This window comes from Glandiceps talaboti, chromosome 8 (genome assembly GCF_964340395.1).
Source record: "Glandiceps talaboti chromosome 8, keGlaTala1.1, whole genome shotgun sequence".
Classification (NCBI taxonomy): Eukaryota; Metazoa; Hemichordata; class Enteropneusta; family Spengelidae; genus Glandiceps; species Glandiceps talaboti.
Window position 1 is genome coordinate 21,174,670 of NC_135556.1, and position 18,858 is coordinate 21,193,527.

Genomic DNA, 18,858 nt, shown 5'->3' on the forward strand with positions numbered 1-18,858 from the left:
ATAAAATCAAATGCCTGGTAGTTGACGTTAGTTGCTGACTGACCACTAAGAGTCCACAAACAATGCCTGATCCACACCCAAATCCTAATCCTGTCCCTTTCCCCTCCAGATATTTCATGCTGATGCATAAAATGATGATATCAGTTACACTGTCACACAAGAAGACTGTGGGAAAAGAAGCTCACAGATCCTTAAAGAAATTCAAGATGACTTGTTAATTCTTGTCACTGGGTGACGCTGACCCATTGAGGTCATTCATATGGTGAAAAAAGAGAGAAGACTACCAACGCACAAGTACTCTAAAAAAAATTTCACAACTTTTTACAATTTAATTTCGAACAGTGAAAAAAAAAAACAGTTGGACAGTAAAAACTAATCTGCATATTGTAAAATTGGAATATTGACAAGTCAAAGGTCGGTATCACCGTCTCCATGACCTGGCTTCTGATTCATCATCATCATCTTCATCATCGTATCCTAGCAACAAGTCTTCATCAAGTTCCTCTGTAGTCTAAAAAATCAATTAAAAAAGAAACAATTATTATAACATATAATTTTGTTTTCATTATTCACCTCGTTATTTCATGATGATGCTTTGAGTGACACAGATATAGCATTTTTTTTGCACACAAATGGGTATAAATCTTACACCACATTATCTCAAAAATTCCCTAAATCCTGAAATTCTCCATCAATCAGGATCAAATCTATGAAAAGGATAAACTCTTCTCATTTCAGTACTTGTGTCTCCAATATTTAAACTATTTCTTACAATTTCTAATCTCAAAACCTTTGCCTCATTATCACAAGAACGTCATTCTATTTTCTGAATTGATAACACTTACATCATCATCCACATCTTCAGTGTCATCTAAGCCTAGGGCTTCTTCCGAAGGAGTTGATGGTGGTTTATACCAAGACATATGCAAATTCTTTTCCTTGAAACTTGCTCCCATCAAGGCTGCCTACAAGGTACAAAGATATACACAACATATATAAAGATACATGTAAGTGATGACTTACTGCCACATGCTTAGGATATACAATATTGGGATCAAGGAAATATACCAATGCATATGAGGGATGCAATTCATTCTTCAACAGTTCCCCAATTACAAATGTAAAAGAAGGTACTCCTGGGCCCATTCACAGTACATATGTAAATACTACAATCTCACAGAGTTCAGTACTCAACATATGTGTGTCATCATTGTTTTTACTAAGGGTGGTAAGTAGGTAAAATCTAGCTGCGCTCCCATGTCATTTTACCTGGGTTCCCCCTACCAGTGTTTTAGCCAAGGGCGGTAAGTAGGTAAAATCTACCGGGGTTCCCATGTCATTTTAACCGAGTTCCCAAACAAAAATACAACAGACTCTATGAGGAAACACAGCCATTTTTACTCCTTTCTCCCTTTCTGTTACCGGGGTTCCCAAACCTTAGCAAAACCACTGATCATGTTTCCTAATTACTAAACATAGTATCTGCTACATGATATTTATCCTAACTAACACCACATTAACTGATCATCTCTGTCTTTATCTTATCTTATCTCAATTTATCTTATGCAAAACTATATCCTGACCCAAACAAATGTGTGATATTGAACTGAGAACAATAAACAAAGTACTTACCTCAGCATCTTGTCTTGTTTTAAAGCTAATAACAGTCTGCATATTATTATCTATGTGTTCTAAGCTTTCAATTTCCCCAAAGTGCTGACACAGGAAAAGTATGCAAGAAATGAAAAACAGTTTAAGGTTATTTCTGCCTCGTTTTCATCATCATGTATCTCACATTGTCACAATCTTCATCACATTGTCATATGAACTGAATTGGCAAACATATTACAAGGTCATGTTAAGAAAGCTACAGATATTTCTTAATCATTTCAACTTACTTACTAGTGATAGAATTATAGCAACATATGAGAATAAACAGAATGATGGAGATATCAATCAAAATGAATGCTATATTGTGATCATTAAATCTATACTGGAAGTTGTTTCTTAAACCTAGTTTAGGATAGATTTCAAAGAAATAAACTGACAACTGTTGTGTTCTACCTAGAATTCCTTCACAGGAAGGTTTAAAGTGGCCATATGAGTGATAAATGGGTTTTAAGACAACTCTACTATGTTTTCCTACTTGAAAAGACCATGTTAAACAGCATCGACCAAATCCATGTTTGTATATCAATAAATTACAAGAAGTGTGTCGAAAGTTTTTATAGTCGTTTCATGTACAAAAACATAGTAGAGTTGCTGATGAATTGAACATCCAAAATAATCCATTTGTCATCCATATGGCTAATTTAAAGACCACAGTCAGCCTACCAGTAGTCACTGACTTATTAAGCTACAAAGGAAGCATGTCTCCTCCTGAAATTGAAACTCATAGTGTATAGAAACTTATGAGCTAAATGGCAACAGGTGACGCTTTTGAAATCATGCATTTTATGTAAAGATTATGAAATGCAAATCACACTTATCAAGGCGGCCATTAACAGATGAATAACTGGCTAAGCGTCACTTATACCTTCAGGGAGAACATGTTACAACTGTTCACATAGTACAATGACAAATTACAAATATCTATATCATACTTACAGAAAAGTGTCCATGAAGTTCATCCTTTTCATCTCCGCTGTAACCACTTATTGTTAGTTTTCTAGGCCTCTTGTCAAGTACAGTTCCAACCCTTGCTCTACCCCTTCCCCTGGCAGTAAAACCCCTTCCCCTTCCCCCACGTCCCCTAAACCAACTCCCACGACCCCGCCCTCTCCCTCTTCCCCTCCCCATGTCAAGAAGTCCTAAATTTTGAGCCTGAAAACAAGACCAAAAGGAAATAACAGTTATATAGTTGAACTTTTCCAAAACGTTTCATATGATCTGCCCTAATGTACGGATATTCCAAGTGTGTGAACTCTGCATTGCTTAACTTTAGCATGATCAGCAAACTAAGATTTGAGTCATCCCTTGTCTTACTTTCAGGATGTGAATATTTCATTTTTTTTTATCAACATGACCCAGTTTTGAAACTATTCCCACAAAGCACACTTTAATGAAAACAATTTGTGCAAGTAATGATAAAGAAAAGTTTGATTTCATGACTGAAATTTATAAGTGATAAAGTGAAAACAATTATTCCAGATTCTACTTTGTATGATATACTTGTAAGAAAGTCTAATTATTAGAGAGTACTTCTTCAAGCTATAACTGTATCAAATACTATCACTTCCAAATGTGCAAGTTCAACATACATCGCTGTATGTAAAAACAAAAGGAGTTGGCCCTTGCCTGGGTGAGGGCGCTAATGCAGAGAAGTACAGTATATCAAATGATGCAATACGATACTGACCTCTTGTCGAAGTTCAAACACTCTCCTCTTAAGATCACTTGTGTCAGCTCCAGTGCCTTCTTGATTAATGAGTTCTAACTCTGTATCAAGGAGTTCCCTTTCAGCCTGTCAATTACAACAAATGCCATTGTAAAGATAGTGTAAAACAACCGCCAAATCTAGCACACCACATTGGTGAATATGGTCTGTTGTATACCGTAATTAACTTTGTGTAGAATGTCTTTTCAGTTCAGACAAAATCTTGCAGAACAACATTTTTTTTGGAACTTCGCATTTGTCGACTCACTATACACAACACAATAATAATAAAATAATTCAATTTCCTAAACAAAAAAGCACAGTACACTACGTCTCAGTGCTCTTTGCAAAGCTAAAATGTGCATACATGAATAAACTAACAATTATTACACTTACAACAATTTTCAATAAACTGACCGACTAATACTACAGTAGTAATCATGACTTATAATACTGCCTTTATATACTGTTGTTGTTGTTTTTTAAATACAATAATAACAAATAGGGATACATATTCCTCACCAATACTCTCATCATAAAATACAGATCACAGAAAGTAGTGCAAATCTTTTGTTTATATGAATGTCACACCCCTAATGTTACCAAAACCTGTAGATTTCCATAAACAGAACCATACACACACATTTCAAGTGTATAGTATAATATGTATCCTGCAAGTACAGACTCACCTCCTGTTTTGTCTTGGCAGGTGTAGATGTTGATTTTTTGCCTGTCAGGGTCTTCTTTATGGTAATAATGCTATCTGTCAGAATTTTCAAAGATTTCATGATGGCAGCTTTCTCTTCTGGACTCATGTTCTTGTTCTTCTCCAGTTTAGCCACTAAAAGCTGTCAAATTGAAGGAAAGGGGCACAATGCTATATCAGTCTAAAAAAACACAATTTGTGTTTTGTCTTAATAACTTACAGAAAGAACACCAGCCGTCCCTCAACCGTGACTGTGGATACCATCTCCCACCTATTTACAACAGTCTGCTGTCTGGTGATTCCATTAGGAGGTCACCTGACCAAACGGCATAACATCATTACGCTGGTGACATCTGAGTGATTCGGACAAAAGCTACATAGTCGCAAGATTCCAATAAGGTAACTTCACTACTACTACTATATAACATCATCGCAAACCACGGCCTCTTTTACGACACCGTCCAAAACACACCGTCAACAATGGAGTCAAGCATTGATTTCTACTCTACTAAATTACAGAGTACCTGAAACTATAAATTAAAGAACCTACCTTTTGTTGTTGTATTTGTTTATTCAGTAACTCTTGTTTCTGTTTCTGAATGTCCAACTTCCTCTTCAACACATCTTTTCTCATCTCTTCTCTCTTCATACTGTCTTTCTTCTTCTCTTCAATCTTCTTTTTAAGTGCTTCCTGGGCGGCAACTATCTGTGACGAGGTGGGTACTGGTTTGCTGGCCTTGAAGGCTGATGGATTGTACACAGTTTTAGAAATACCAGTTGAATGCACTGTCACCTGATAAAGTAAGAACACATAATAAAGGGATATATTAACAATTTGATTTGGTTACATACATGGTGACGATTTAATAAATGCAATGATATTAGAAACCAATTTACTCTGACTTATGATTCTTGGGTTTTATGGAGTTGTTTTTGCAACATCAAGAGCAGCATAAAAACTATAGCCTAGGCAACAAATAATGTTATCGAGCTTCAGCTCAAATGTCAATGCAGAATACATCCCATTGCAATGGACACAATACAGCAAGTCCTTTATGCTGATGATATGATGTGAGATAACGATTACGCTACAAAAGCTACCTTTCAGAAAACTAGCCTAAAATTATCATTTGTATTTATTGAGGAAGTGTTTGATAGAAAACAAAGCATATCAGCTATAAAGCATATTTAGAATTTGATGAGGATGTGTTTAAGTCTAACGTCTCATTGAAAGAAGGCAAAGAGTGAAATCACACTACGTAGATGTTGATACAGTAGAAATATTTCGACAGATAATTCCATTGGTTTACCCTTAGCTGCAATGGTTGGCAACAAAACACTAAACCTAGGAAAGTGTTCATTTTTGTCATTAAATTTGTACTCAGTGGCCTGAGCAATACGCAAATATGTCAAAACAGAAAATTTCATATCCCTTAACATGTATTTTAAACGTAGCATGCCACATAAAGATAAAGATATGACTAATCTGACCACACATGCTATGCACTGGACAGATACATATTCAAGCAGTAAACAAATAATGGCTTGTATGATTTTACATTTGATGTGCACAGAGTGACTGTCATATACATTCATATGTAGATATGGATTAATATTATGTCACTTTTTCAAGTGATCCATGTCAGCTACAAAGCAACCAAGACTGCCAAAATTCAAGTTTTTCAATTTGATACATTAAAATCACTAGCTTGCCATACAAGTTACTAAAACAGCAAAACAATGACACATACAGTGACACATACATATTGTGAATGGTAGGGAGAAAATGTAAGATCAAACCGAGTCTGAAAAATATGCTTTTACATTACTGTCATATGAACTGCAGAAGCTGCCTCCACCTACATGTATACCCATGAAATGACACAAAATGGCATCTCTACAAATTTACGTTAGAGCTTTAGTCTTGCGCTGTTTTGTTTCACACAACATGATGGAAACGATGAGAAATATCACAAGTTACCTTATCATTTTCATTAGAGGCTATGACGTGTCTATCGAGAGGGAATCCTAGTCTTTCTTTCACTGACTTTCTAGGACTGGTTACAGTTGTGGTGCCATCCTACAAGGACAGGCAGCCAGAAACAAAAAGAAATACTTTATCAAAATCATCTCAGAAATATTTTTCACTTTTCAGTTACCCAAATATCAAAAAAGTAAATAAAAGTCCATTTAAACTACTTTTTTTCCTTGCTGAATGAATACCAAAGTAATTAATCACATACAATTTAAATCTGGACTCTTACACTTGATTTTGATTTTCTCCAAAAAAAATAGTCACTTTTTCAAAAACACAATTCACAATAGAGTATCTGGTGTTTAATCTTTCTTTAAAAAAAAAGAAATACTTTAGTTTTTCAGGTTTTGATCAACATTTGTTTGGAAAAGACAGCAACTTTTAATACTTTTTTATAATGATATCTCACAGCCTTTACAACAGAACACATCATTGATTATATAATAACGAACAAAGTATTGCACAAAAATAAGACAATACAAATTATGACAGAAATGAAGATCTACATAGTAAGACTAACAGCTGCAAGGTAAACCTATGCACAAACATGCACACTGGCATTCCAAGCTTCAGACATGATTCAACTGGCATATTAAAGATAGACATTCCACACACGAAAGTGTGAACAAAATATTATCATTTTGAAAGGTTACACAGAAAGAGAGTAGAAAAGTGTGTATGCATATATCAGTAAGTTACATCTATTTCATCTAAATATACTATTACAAAATACGTAAGTTGTTAAATCACTAGATAAGATATGCTCGTGCACAAAACCATAGGCATGGGTAGCTGTACAGCTGACAGAAAAATGCAGCTATCTGCCTGACTGTACTATTTGTTATCCATATGATATATCACGCTGATTAGCACTTCAATAATTAGAAATGAAGACATTTACCACGAAATAATTTGTCTACATACCAAAGGGAAAGATATATAAAATTCAATTTTCTGAGTGTCTTATTGTGAAATTCAGGAATACAGGATTTTTTTCAGGAATTCAGGAAATTTCAAACCATAGAAAACACTGAATGCCTTACCCAAGTCATGTAAAAAGTTGGCTTTTTTAAGTTTACCATACAGTTAAATAAGTACTTCAGTTTACACGGCAAGTTACATTGTATGTTATTCTAACTATTACATTTCTACATTATGTAGTAATAACACAGCTCTGAATTCACTGTTTGACAACATATGTCAAAATGGTTCACTGAAAATCTCTCAACTTTGCAGGTGTTTCCAATCCTTTTTATGTTTCTGTGGTCAGCTAATAATACTTACCTGCCCCATGCAATGCATTGGAATTTCCACTTGTCATGTTTCAGTGGTCAGCTAATGGTACTTAGCGACCCCTATGTATTATTACTGTACATCTCAAAAACAAATTGCTACTATTACACTTTTTTTCACAACAGGAAGTATATCAGTCAGGAATGCAATGTAACATTATATGGATGATAATTTTATAAATTTCAATGTCAAGAAGTTTTTGGGGAGAATATCATATTTTGACATTAATTTTCAAATGGTGGTATTATAATATATAGGAGTATACTTTTAAATTATCTATGCAACTTACAAGAGTTGATCCCAGGGCATACTTTTATAGCGATCATACAAAATCAGTCCCGTGACACGACGTGACAAGTCTGGTAAATGATCCTGCACTTCAGTCATCTCTGATTTCATTCCTGACTTTGTTAGTTTGATTTATCAGTTTATGTATGAATACTGTGTATATAGCTCCTTGCATTCAGTATTCAATGACACTTGCCACTGCATGTGCAGGATGATGGTCCAGGACCTCCTTAGCATCAATCCCCCTAGTAACAACTAACTTGAAACATCCCCTTACAAGTATATGGCTCTTTCGGATTCTCTCTAACTGCATCTCTCAAACTAATTGCTTATTTCATGATTGATACAATGTACAAAATAACTAGATGTTTTATTGTCTGCTTACCTTTTCTCCCTCAGGTGGAGTTTTGACAAAAGTAAGTTGTTCCCTTGTTGGCAAGCCAAGCCTGTCTTTGATAGAAGTTTTATGTACTGGAGCAGCAGTACCGGTGGTGTCTGTAGTCATAGCAGCTGGTTGATTTGAACCCTGTACGCCTGGCGTCTGCAAGAGGGGGATTTAATAAAATGATACGTAATAAGAACACACACACAAACAAATTAAATAACTGTGTATCACCAATAAATTCTATTTCCTATATATATAAACAAGTCTTGTGTCCTTATCTGCTTCGTGTGATACATCATCAACTGTTGCCAAACGGAATAACACAAAGTGTAAGAACACCAAACTTGATAAGCTGGAATATTTACTCGGGGATAAGGTTCAAGCTACCTCTAAAATCATTAAAACTGCATTTCTCAGATGAAAAAGCAGTTTGCATTGACACAGTTAAATCATTATTTTTTTTACTACTCAGATTATTTGTATTTTTTCCTTCATTACTTTGTAAATATTTCAAGCGTGACTTATAAGCCCATTGGGATGGGAGATTGTGTTTTCTATTTTCATCTAGTTAATGTAATTTATTGTCGCTATAATGAAAAGATATTATTCTCAAGATGGCAACGTGGTAGCTGTTGTTGGCCACATGAAACATAGATACTGGACTGACCTCATTGGCACTGTCACATGGGCAAGGTTTCAGTTTCAGTGCTTTTGTATAAATACGGTTTGTGATATCCTCAGTATTGTGTGAGACATGAAGTAACAATTGTTTATAATACTCTACAAATGAAACAGTACAATGTCAAAAACACAACAATATGGCACACACCATACAGAGATGATAACATCCAAACAACCTTACCTGATCTCTTTCTCTGAACCAAAATACTTTGATAAATCTGTTGTTGAACACTGCTTCTTCACAATTATGAGCTTTCCTTGCCTCATCATGAGATGAAAACTGAATAAGAGCAGCTTCGGGATCACCTTCAAATGCAACCTGTTAGTTTCAAAATACAACATTTCAAATATGTGCTATTATTAGGACTTTTATCATTGGCAGGTAATAATCAAGTGACAAAAAAAAGTTCAGTTGTCGTCTCTTAAAATATACTCTGCTTAAATTCAACTGTCAAAGATATTTTCAACTTTATACAGGGTATTTTTTCCATTTAAGAATTCTTTCTGGAATCCGGCATTTTCAAACTGCTTTACCCCACAACATGTATCAAAAGGGAGAAACCTACCTGTAAATTTACAATTGTACCAAACTTTGAAAAATGTTCATTTAATTTTGTTATATTATTTAAGTCTCTCGGTACTTTCTTGATTTCAAGTTTGGTGTTCTCATAATTATTATTCCGAGGTCTCTTGCCAAAATTACTGTAGCCCCCGCGCATATTTCTTTGCCATCCTCCGTACTGTTGATGGTGTCCGTACTGTTGATGATGCTCAAAAGGACGTTTTCGGCTATCACCAGTAATCACTTTACGAGTGTCTATAACTGTTCTGTTCACAACTGGTGCTGGCTCCGGTATCGGAGCAATCTCTTCACGAACCAATGTTACAGTACTACTGGTAGATTCTGCTTGTTGGTCTGGCTTTGATGATGGCTCTGGATCTTTGGTTGCACTCGTAGATTCAGTAGTTTTTGTATCAGCTGATGATGTATGAGAGGGAAAAAAGAGTTTATTTAACTTCCAAAACATAACTTGCAATATATGGATCTGCATATACCAAGCCAAGCATTGTTTTGGGGATTTGTGGCCACCTTCAAACCTAGTCAAAAGATACAGGTCAACTTTATCAAGTATCTTTTCCCTCTACGTGATTCTAATATAACACAAGTGATACATTTGTTTCCCTAGTCTTGACATACCTATGTACTGAAATCAACATAAGTAAGTTGATTCTAAGGAATTTTCTTTTAATCTGGCATTCAAGTGAGACCACTGACCACCGACTAAACAGCTGATCAGCTAATGGTTCAGAATGCTCTCCTTAGTGATCAAAATCAATCATCACATTTCAAGAAACAAAACTGTTATGAATAACTTTCTGGTAAACAGTGCCCACTTGATAAACACCACTGCACTACCTAGAAATGTAATATGACAAAGATGTATTTATTATCCACCTATAAACTGTCAAAATGTGTTGATATCAACCAGAAAGGTATGATATCACATATCATCTATAATGAAGTAAATACTCAAATTACTTTTTAACATCAAGGCATTTTGTCTTAGCTAGTAATGGAATGGGATGTACAGTATCTGATCTTCTTTTAGATACAGTTTGACTGTATCACACTGCATGCATACCAAACCTACAAATCTTGTGACTATACTGTCTTGCAAAGTACAGCTTATTGGCACAGTTCACTGACCTGGCCAACAAACCAAAACTATCAATCTCTCTTGACTTGAACATTTGTCTGGTATATATGGTATTTAAACAGAGTAGAACAACATAATAGACCAACCTGTTGTGCTTGAAGGTATAGCTACGAGTTCTCTGGATCGGACTTGTTGTGGTTTGTTGGATCTAGAACCACCACCCCAGTATGATCTGTTTGGCATACCACCATCTATTCCAGGGTGTTCTGGGTTGTAGCCATCAGGTTGGTACATTTCTAGACACAGATAACACAAAACGTTTCAATTCTGAATTCCCAACTAATGACATAGCCCATATCTCAGGCAAGATTGGTGAATCAGCAATTGTATTATTAAGTCATGCAGCTTTTGAGTTACTGTTAGTGTTAGTAGCATTCCTAGAATTCACATTATTGTAGCATAATTTCCCAATTTCACATAAATTCCCTTTCTCTCTTTCTTTCTTTATACAACCACTTGTTACTTCATAAATAATTTTATATGCTATGTCACTGTCTTTTGCATTTCAGTCACTCTGATTAGTCTGTAAGATACAGACATTCATGCCATGCTATCAGCCAGCACTCATGGTTAAGAAGCCTGATAGGGCTGAACAACACGACGTATCTTACAGTCTACACTCTGAACTGTGAATGAGTTCAGCTTACATGTAAAATTGAGACGTGCCAATTAATGACAATGTGACCCCTGTCAATATTTATGTCACATACTATCTGTAGCATACCTAATATTTGGTTATTTCCAATAAAAAAAAAAGTTAATAAATCACCTGATTGTGGGGGAGGAGGAGGTGGTGGTGGGGGTTGGTATCTTTGAGGTGGCATATTATTGCCTGGTCTGTCCACAGATGGCAGTGGCTGTGGGGGTCCAGTACCAGGTGGAGGCGGTGTTCCTCTTTTCCCCTGTCGCATTCTCATTCCTGGTCCTGGTCCTAGTCCTGGTCCTGGCCCTTGGCCTGGTCCTGGTCCTGGTCCCGGTCCAGGCCTGCCAGGTCTTGGTCCAGGTCCTTGAGGTCTCATGTGATGGGGAGGTGGGCCACCTATTAATTTTGAAGCCGAATGCCAACAGAATTGTCAGATAACAATGATAACAGAGGTAAAATAAAGTTTAATTCTCATAACTTCATACATATTTGGACTTACAACTGACTCAACATATATCAAGAAATAACCAAGTTTATATGTATACATTGACAGTGTTGGGTACAAAAATGTATTGAAACAGAAATCTCTGATGCCACACAGACTGGCAGTGGTGGTTAGATCTTAAGATATAATATGAACTATGGTCAAGTAACATGTTTGAAATATTTAACCTTACAAATTCACAGTACTCTACATCACAAAGAAAACTAACCTGCATGTGAAGATGGAGGTGGTGGTGGGGGTGGCCTCTGAGGAGGTGGATGTGGTGGCAGAGGAGGGTGTGACATTCTTGGACCACGCATATCCATCCCTGGTATCACCGGACCAGACACAAGTGGTGGTGGCGGCGGAGGTCTAGGCTGACCCATTGGTGGAGGAGGGGGTGGCGGTGGTGGTGGAGGTGGTGGCGGAGGTGGTGGTCCTCCAGGAAATGCCAGCATATTTGGCAAGTTGATGTCTTCTACAACCACTGGGTCACTGCCATGGTCAAAGGGGCACAATTCGCCACGCATGCAGAAGCCTTTCTCTGTAAGTACAGTGAGGACACATTTATGATAAACATATTATTTTAAACTTGATTTCCAATTGCAACCACAGAATGGAAGTGTCTGCGAACTACCTAGAGCAAGTGTGCTGCCACCAACAAAATATTTTGAAATAGCGCTATTCTGAGTGAGTTGATTGCAAATTGGCACCATTATATATCAAAGACAACAAGGAGAAAATAGTAATCACCTTCATAATCACGGCATCTTGGTCTCTTAGGTGGTTCCTTTTTCTCTTCATTCTCATGGCCTTTTGACCTGTTGTTATAACTTGAAAGATCTTGTGCCCTCCAGTCCAGATCTCCTGACCTTGTACTGGTCACTACCTGTACAGCACTAGTTGGCCCAGACGAAGTGGTTTGTTGAGCCGATGTCGTAGAGGGCAGTGAATAACGTTCTCGTTCATCAATGTCACCATGTCTTTCATCAATGTCCCCATGACTTGATCTTGAGTCTTTCCTCCCATCACCTCCACTTCGTCCTGTAGAATGGATGGTTTGAAGATTACCATGCAAACACTCACAACCAGCTGCATTTTTCTTAAAGCTAATGGTCAGATTTTGTGATGGCATACGAGTGACTTACAGTGATCAAAACAGGGTTCAGCATAACACTAGTGCAGCACAATCTTAATTCTAGTGTAGCACAAACAAGTACAGTGACCCCTTGGTGTAGAAATATGTTTTGATATCATAACACAATCAGTATTAATCCACTTAGCTACTAAACTCATTTACAATGAAAATGCTATAACATGGTAACAAAGTAGGTAAGTGAACGAAAAATAATTGTCATTTATTAAAATTGAGCTCATTTATTTCTCAGAATCATAAAACTTGGCATGTCACATTGCCATAAAATCAAGCAAGTTTTTAGGCTAGTCCTGTACCTGTCAATGTTTTCTATGATCACTTTCTTATCCACATTTAGTCAAGTGGACAGATTTTACTGAAAATGTAGCTAACTGCCCGCTGGGAGAAAGGCTGAGCAGTGCATGTCAGTAGTAATCGAGCACACACTGACAGTCATTTGTAATTGGTTACTTCATTCAGACAGTCACTCATTAATCTTCAAGTAACACAGTCGTGTTTAATTAAATCCCATGAGGGGACATGATAATGTCATCACATTTATATCAACTCTCAATACAATTCATTAAACTATAGCTGGGGGGGGGGGGGGACAGAATGGTGTGCTAGAGTAACCAGTTTGACTATATGGTGGAGAAGATTGTAGTCATTGTAATGCGTATAGGAAATTAGAATAACAAGTTACGATCCAGAAAATTGTAAAAATGCTAGACAATAGTATTTCAAGGTTCAACTAGAAGGATCGCAGAAAATGAATGTACCTCTTTCTCTGTCCCTGTAGCCTCTGTCATATCTCCTGCCTCTGTCATCGCTGCCACCTCGTCTTCTATTCCTGTCATCTCTTGGCCTACATGACAAGTCATATTGTTACCATGGAAACACTCAGTATAATTGATGTAATCAAAATAATTATCATCTACCATTTCCTTACTCTACACAGTTCTACCAAGAAGGCAAAACAGATGTCAGCATAATAATTATGTGACATATTTCTCTCCTGTTTATCACAATACATGATTTACAAAATTTTGGAAATGTCACTCTTGCTTACGAGTTACAAGTTTTTATTCAGTGGCTGATTATTTCTTTTAAGAGTCACTGCCAGGACTTTAGTGTATGTTGCACATGTTCACAGAGACTAACTGCGTATGGCGGCCTTATCTCAATGATGATAGAATCAGACAATAAAATAACACCTTTTTCAATAACAGACAACTATTGAAACCCCATTCCAAATCACAGACATGCATACTTGTCCATCAACACAAACCTAGGAAACCAATATGATATACTGAACTGACCTGAGAGGGCTTCTACTACGACTCCTGCTCCGACTATTTGTCGGACTGTGACTGTCATGGTGTCTCCTAGTTCTACGAAAATCTCTGTCTTCATCATCAATGAGCTGCTGTTAAACAAATTCACATACATATAACAATGTTAATAAGTCATCTCTGAAGTTTCACCTGCTTTTATTTTTTTTAAAGAACGAATGCAACAACTCAACCACATTACAGTGTTTTTACTAAGGTTTGGGGATCACAGTAATGGGGATGGGGGTTCTTGGTATAACATCTATGGATTTCATACCTATTACCCTGTTACTTTTGGAGGGGAACGGCAACAAAATACCTGGGGAATTATACCTTATCATTTCAAAATTTGTAATACTTACTGCAATAATTTAACACAACCCCAGTCACATAAAACATTCATAGATTGCCATACCTTGTGCCATAATTTTGGTATGAAACCCAAGTAACATACCTCAGAAACTCGGGTAAGATTTGACTAATACTTACCATTCCCAACAAAAAAAAAGTGAGAAGTCACACATAGAACAAGTGCATATTACATACTTGTCATTTGTTATTCCTTTATCTAATCAAAGTCAGTTCTCTAAATACAAAGAGATGACCACACATAGGAAACAACCTAATGCATCTACATCCAATCTGATTAAAGTCTGAAGTGGTGAACTTGGTGCGATTTCTTTATTTACCTGTTATTTTCATTATCATTTGTTCTTTTGGTGTTCCGTGAGCACTTTGTACCTATATCTGACACAATACCATAGGAGTGTGGAGTGAATTTACTCAATGAATGAGAATGCGTAATGCACCAAAACATACAGGTACTGTACCTCAGAAACTCGGTTTGAAAATAGCTCAAACGCAGAGAAAAATGTTATTGTTCAGTGGTTCTCTTGTTTCAATTTTCAATCATCGAGTGTTGGTTGCAAAACAGATTCTAATTGGCTACTCAAAAATACGAGATTTGCATGAGAACTCAAATGGTACTGTGTCAGATGTAGGTACAAGGCAGTCACAGAACAAAAAAGAACAAAGGACAATAAAAGTAGGAAACAAGGGTAAATCACCATGCTAAATTCACTACATCAGATTTTAATCAGATTGGTCTACTTCTTACCTCATCTCTTTTTGGTTTTTGAGTACTAGTATCTGGTTTTGAGCTTGGTTCTGAGATGTTAGCTGTGGTAGTAGTTGGTGTATTGGTTGTAATGGTAGGTGTCTGTTCACCTACATACGTCTTAGAATTGAGAGTTTCAAATAAAGTGTCCACAAAGTTGGCAGTATCTACAACAAATACATTGCAAAACATATTAAATATGAAATTGACATATGTCCTTCTGTTGAAAATTGACATCTTGGGAATTGAGAAAAGCTTCCATATCTACAGCAAATTATGACAAATATGGAATTGAGAAAGATACATGTCCTGCTGTTAAACATAATAAATACCACAAATATATAGCTCACCATATCAAGTTTTAAAAAATCACCCATCATTATGTAGTTAGAAAATAAATTTGCACTCACTTCAGCATCAAAATTCAATCCAGGATGATGACTAAAACAGCTAGCTACAAAGGTGCCATTTTGTGAATAGAAACATTGCCTGTGTCATCATCAAAATTTTCAACTATGGACGTGCACAAAATTCAACCACCTACCTTTTTGTAAAAATACATCCAGCTGATCTACACATATGGCTTTGAGTTCAGATTCAGGTTTATCTTTCTTGACTAGTGCTACAACATACTTGGCCAAGGCTGCTGGATCAGCATCACATCTGTAAATGTAAATCATTAAAATGATAACTCCTCAGTCATAATAGATGAAAAGAGATTGTGTTTGAACCCTGCAGTACCATGTATTTTCCATTAATACAACATAATAAGTCCCACTGACAGGTTTGGCAGATCAACCACAAAATTGAAACACGCTCTTCATCTCTCATATAATAATATATCTAGCTACCATTCCCCAATATTTCTCTTTGTTCAGCCAAGGAAAATACATGTGAACTAACTAAGGGGTTTTGTTACCACAGGCAGTAGTGACAAAACCATGAGTGTTTTTCAGATGAATGAAGAAAAATATCAGGAAATAATACAATTACACCCCGAAGCATAATGTTAGGAAAAATTAGGAAAAATAATGTCAACCTGGGATATTTTTACCCATAGTTTGACCACTGTGAAAAAAAATGCGAGTTGTAGTGATATAGAATATCCAGGTATAATTTTTTCTGTTTGAACATCTTCACCCTGGCTCATGTGTGGTTTAAACAAACAATACACATATATTTTAAAACATGGAAGAGATAACATGAATATTTCTAAACATTCCTGGATACTGGAATATTACAAAGTTGTCAAAACTTTTGTTTCGCGGTTGTGTATGTAGTCCTGTGCAAAACTAATAAGACAAAACCTGTTCATGTGTCTAGCTGCAGCTTTCAAACTAGTCTGGACTGTGAACAAACACATAAACTTTCACATTGTACAGAATACACTCCTGGGTTACAATGAATTACTATTACTAAATGGTGCATCAAATTTCCGAAAGTGTGGTTTTTTGTTTTCTCCTTACCATTTAGCTTGTATTTTGTGCTATTTTTTCTAATTTCTGCCCCCCCCCCCCCCCCCCCCCCATGTTCAACGTAATAAGTTTGGCTGTTCAACGCATTTCTCAAAGTCTGTAAATTAATGAGCATTATTTTGATAGGGGTATGTTAATGTATGGATCTATTATTGATGGCCGAGTCTGCTGACAAGCGCTTGTCACTAGAACAATATGCTGCTGACAAGCGTGACCTTTGACACCCATTATGATGTGTTTTGGCGTCAAGTGTAAAACGTTCTTATTACCCTTGAAATTGATTGCACTTTATCACTTTATCAAACACCATCAGTTCTTAAAACTGTTAATTTACGTGTGATAGCTCCTGTTTTTTCCAACAACCGCGAAGTCCGCCGCGTACACACATTACATGTACACTTCACCGCCTATATGCTCCATGGCCATAGCCGCGTGTGTGATGTAGTACTACGTGCAACGTGTCAACAGTAAAGGTAATTAATCTAAAACAACTAAAGTTTGTTGCATCAATAACATTCATTATTGTGAAGGACAGGTAAAATGCGTATAGTTTTTGTGGTGTTGCGTGGTCTTTTTTACTTGTTTTATCCCATGTGCAGTGATGGCCTCAAAGTAATGACATACAGCTGACGACAGCTCACCGGCCGCGCAAGTTAAACGCCGAATCGTGAAATAAACATTAAATCTCAAGTACTATTAAAGCTGGGGTGGGAAACTTGAAACTACTACAGGAAAACGACACGGTGACGGTATAACTCCATTCCGGGCCTTAATTGTGTCAAAGGTACGGGTCAGTACTATAGCGCACATGTTGACGTCGACCAGGCTGTAGTACACATGTACGCTCGGCGCTTGTCACGAGAACAATATGCTGCTGACAAGCGCTTGTCACCAGACACTCCGATTATTGATATATTACTATCAATTTATAGATCCATGGTTAATGCATTTACTAACTGAGTCTCGGTTACAACAGTACGCCCTGGTGGTTGACACACAATCTTTGGGTCACTGGTATTCCCTGCTCGTAAAGCTGCTGTGCAGTTTGTAATTTCCCTATGAAATTTCTCAATTATATCTTCATCCTTAAAATGCATTACTACAGTAACAGTATTGTAGACTAATAAAAGTGAGATGGTCTTCTGATGTGTTTCTTCGGTGCAGTAATAGTTGTAATAATCATGTGCGAAAAATTCAACCTGCACATCGATTCTTCAAAGAGAGTTCGTTGGCTATCAAAATCGAACGCTATCTGTTGTAACCTCTCTGTGCAAGAGTCGCGTGGACGTGGACGCGCGTAGATAGCGTGCCCTACGAAAAATACACGAAGCCCTACAACAGCTGAATCAAATAGCTAACGTCTAATTCGTAAAATTATACTTACATCGGTTCTAATTTCTTCGTCAACCATGCCTTCAAAGCCTCTATATTCTGAATTGCTGGCATACTTTAACACATGTACTGTAAATATTGTTCAAAAATATACTCGTCGCTGAAACTGTGTCGGACGAATCAGTCCGATCTGACGATACAACGCCACTTGCCCAGTGTCAACTCCTTCCTTTCATTTGGGATAATTAATACGAAATATGCAAACTCGATGGGAGATTTTTTGTGAATATTCAGTGCAATTAAAATATACGACTTGTATATTACGAATAAGATCCTAAATACGACGCTAGGCGTCAATAAATACGTTGGATATCTGCACGAAAGACGTTCAACCGGTTTGTCGTTTTTGCAAAACAGCCAAGATGGCGGATTCTCGCGAGACTTGAATACACGTGCACAAATTATAGTCTATCAAATGCGGGAAAACCGTGTATATTTTACTGTATGGTGATTGATAGAATCAAATATGTATTTTCTAGTGGAGTCCGTCATTCAAAGGGTAAATTTACGGGGGCTAGAGACAAATGCAAAAAGTGATGGGGTTGGTAGAGTCACGTGACGAGATCCCCGGGTCAAAGGTTATGGGTCAAAGGTTTAAGAATTGTCACAGCATGGTTGGCACATGCATTCTGTATCCGACCTTCTTGGTTTCTCCAAAGAAAAGTTACTTACTTGGTGTGCTACATGTGTTACAATGTAGTAGAAGTGGTTAGCTTTCCGCTGTGCAATTCCACAAATTATTGATAATGATGACTATCGATGTTGAAATGATGATGAAGCTATGGGATGCACTATTTGA

The 18,858-nt window shown here is 36.8% G+C and overlaps 1 protein-coding gene across 2 annotated transcripts; it reads right to left on the reverse strand.

Annotated features, from left to right (window-relative positions):
- Window positions 1-295: 295 nt before the first annotated feature.
- Window positions 296-18,404, reverse strand: LOC144438530 (RNA-binding protein 26-like). 2 transcript variants are annotated; one of them, XM_078127596.1, is made up of 20 exons: window positions 18,052-18,404; window positions 15,737-15,855; window positions 15,193-15,359; window positions 14,064-14,170; window positions 13,524-13,609; window positions 12,363-12,653; window positions 11,839-12,153; window positions 11,252-11,521; window positions 10,569-10,718; window positions 9,331-9,743; window positions 8,946-9,083; window positions 8,084-8,239; window positions 6,064-6,162; window positions 4,633-4,875; window positions 4,066-4,224; window positions 3,359-3,463; window positions 2,608-2,823; window positions 1,633-1,716; window positions 846-965; window positions 296-511 (listed from the first exon to the last, which is right to left on the reverse strand). In XM_078127596.1, exons 1-20 carry the CDS (start codon window positions 18,111-18,113, stop codon window positions 422-424), a joined length of 3,390 nt encoding a protein of 1,129 aa, XP_077983722.1. In that variant the 5' UTR covers window positions 18,114-18,404; the 3' UTR covers window positions 296-421. The 2 variants fall into 2 exon arrangements, with proteins under 2 accessions (XP_077983722.1, XP_077983723.1); XM_078127597.1 differs by lacking the exon at window positions 6,064-6,162.
- Window positions 18,405-18,858: the final 454 nt, after the last annotated feature.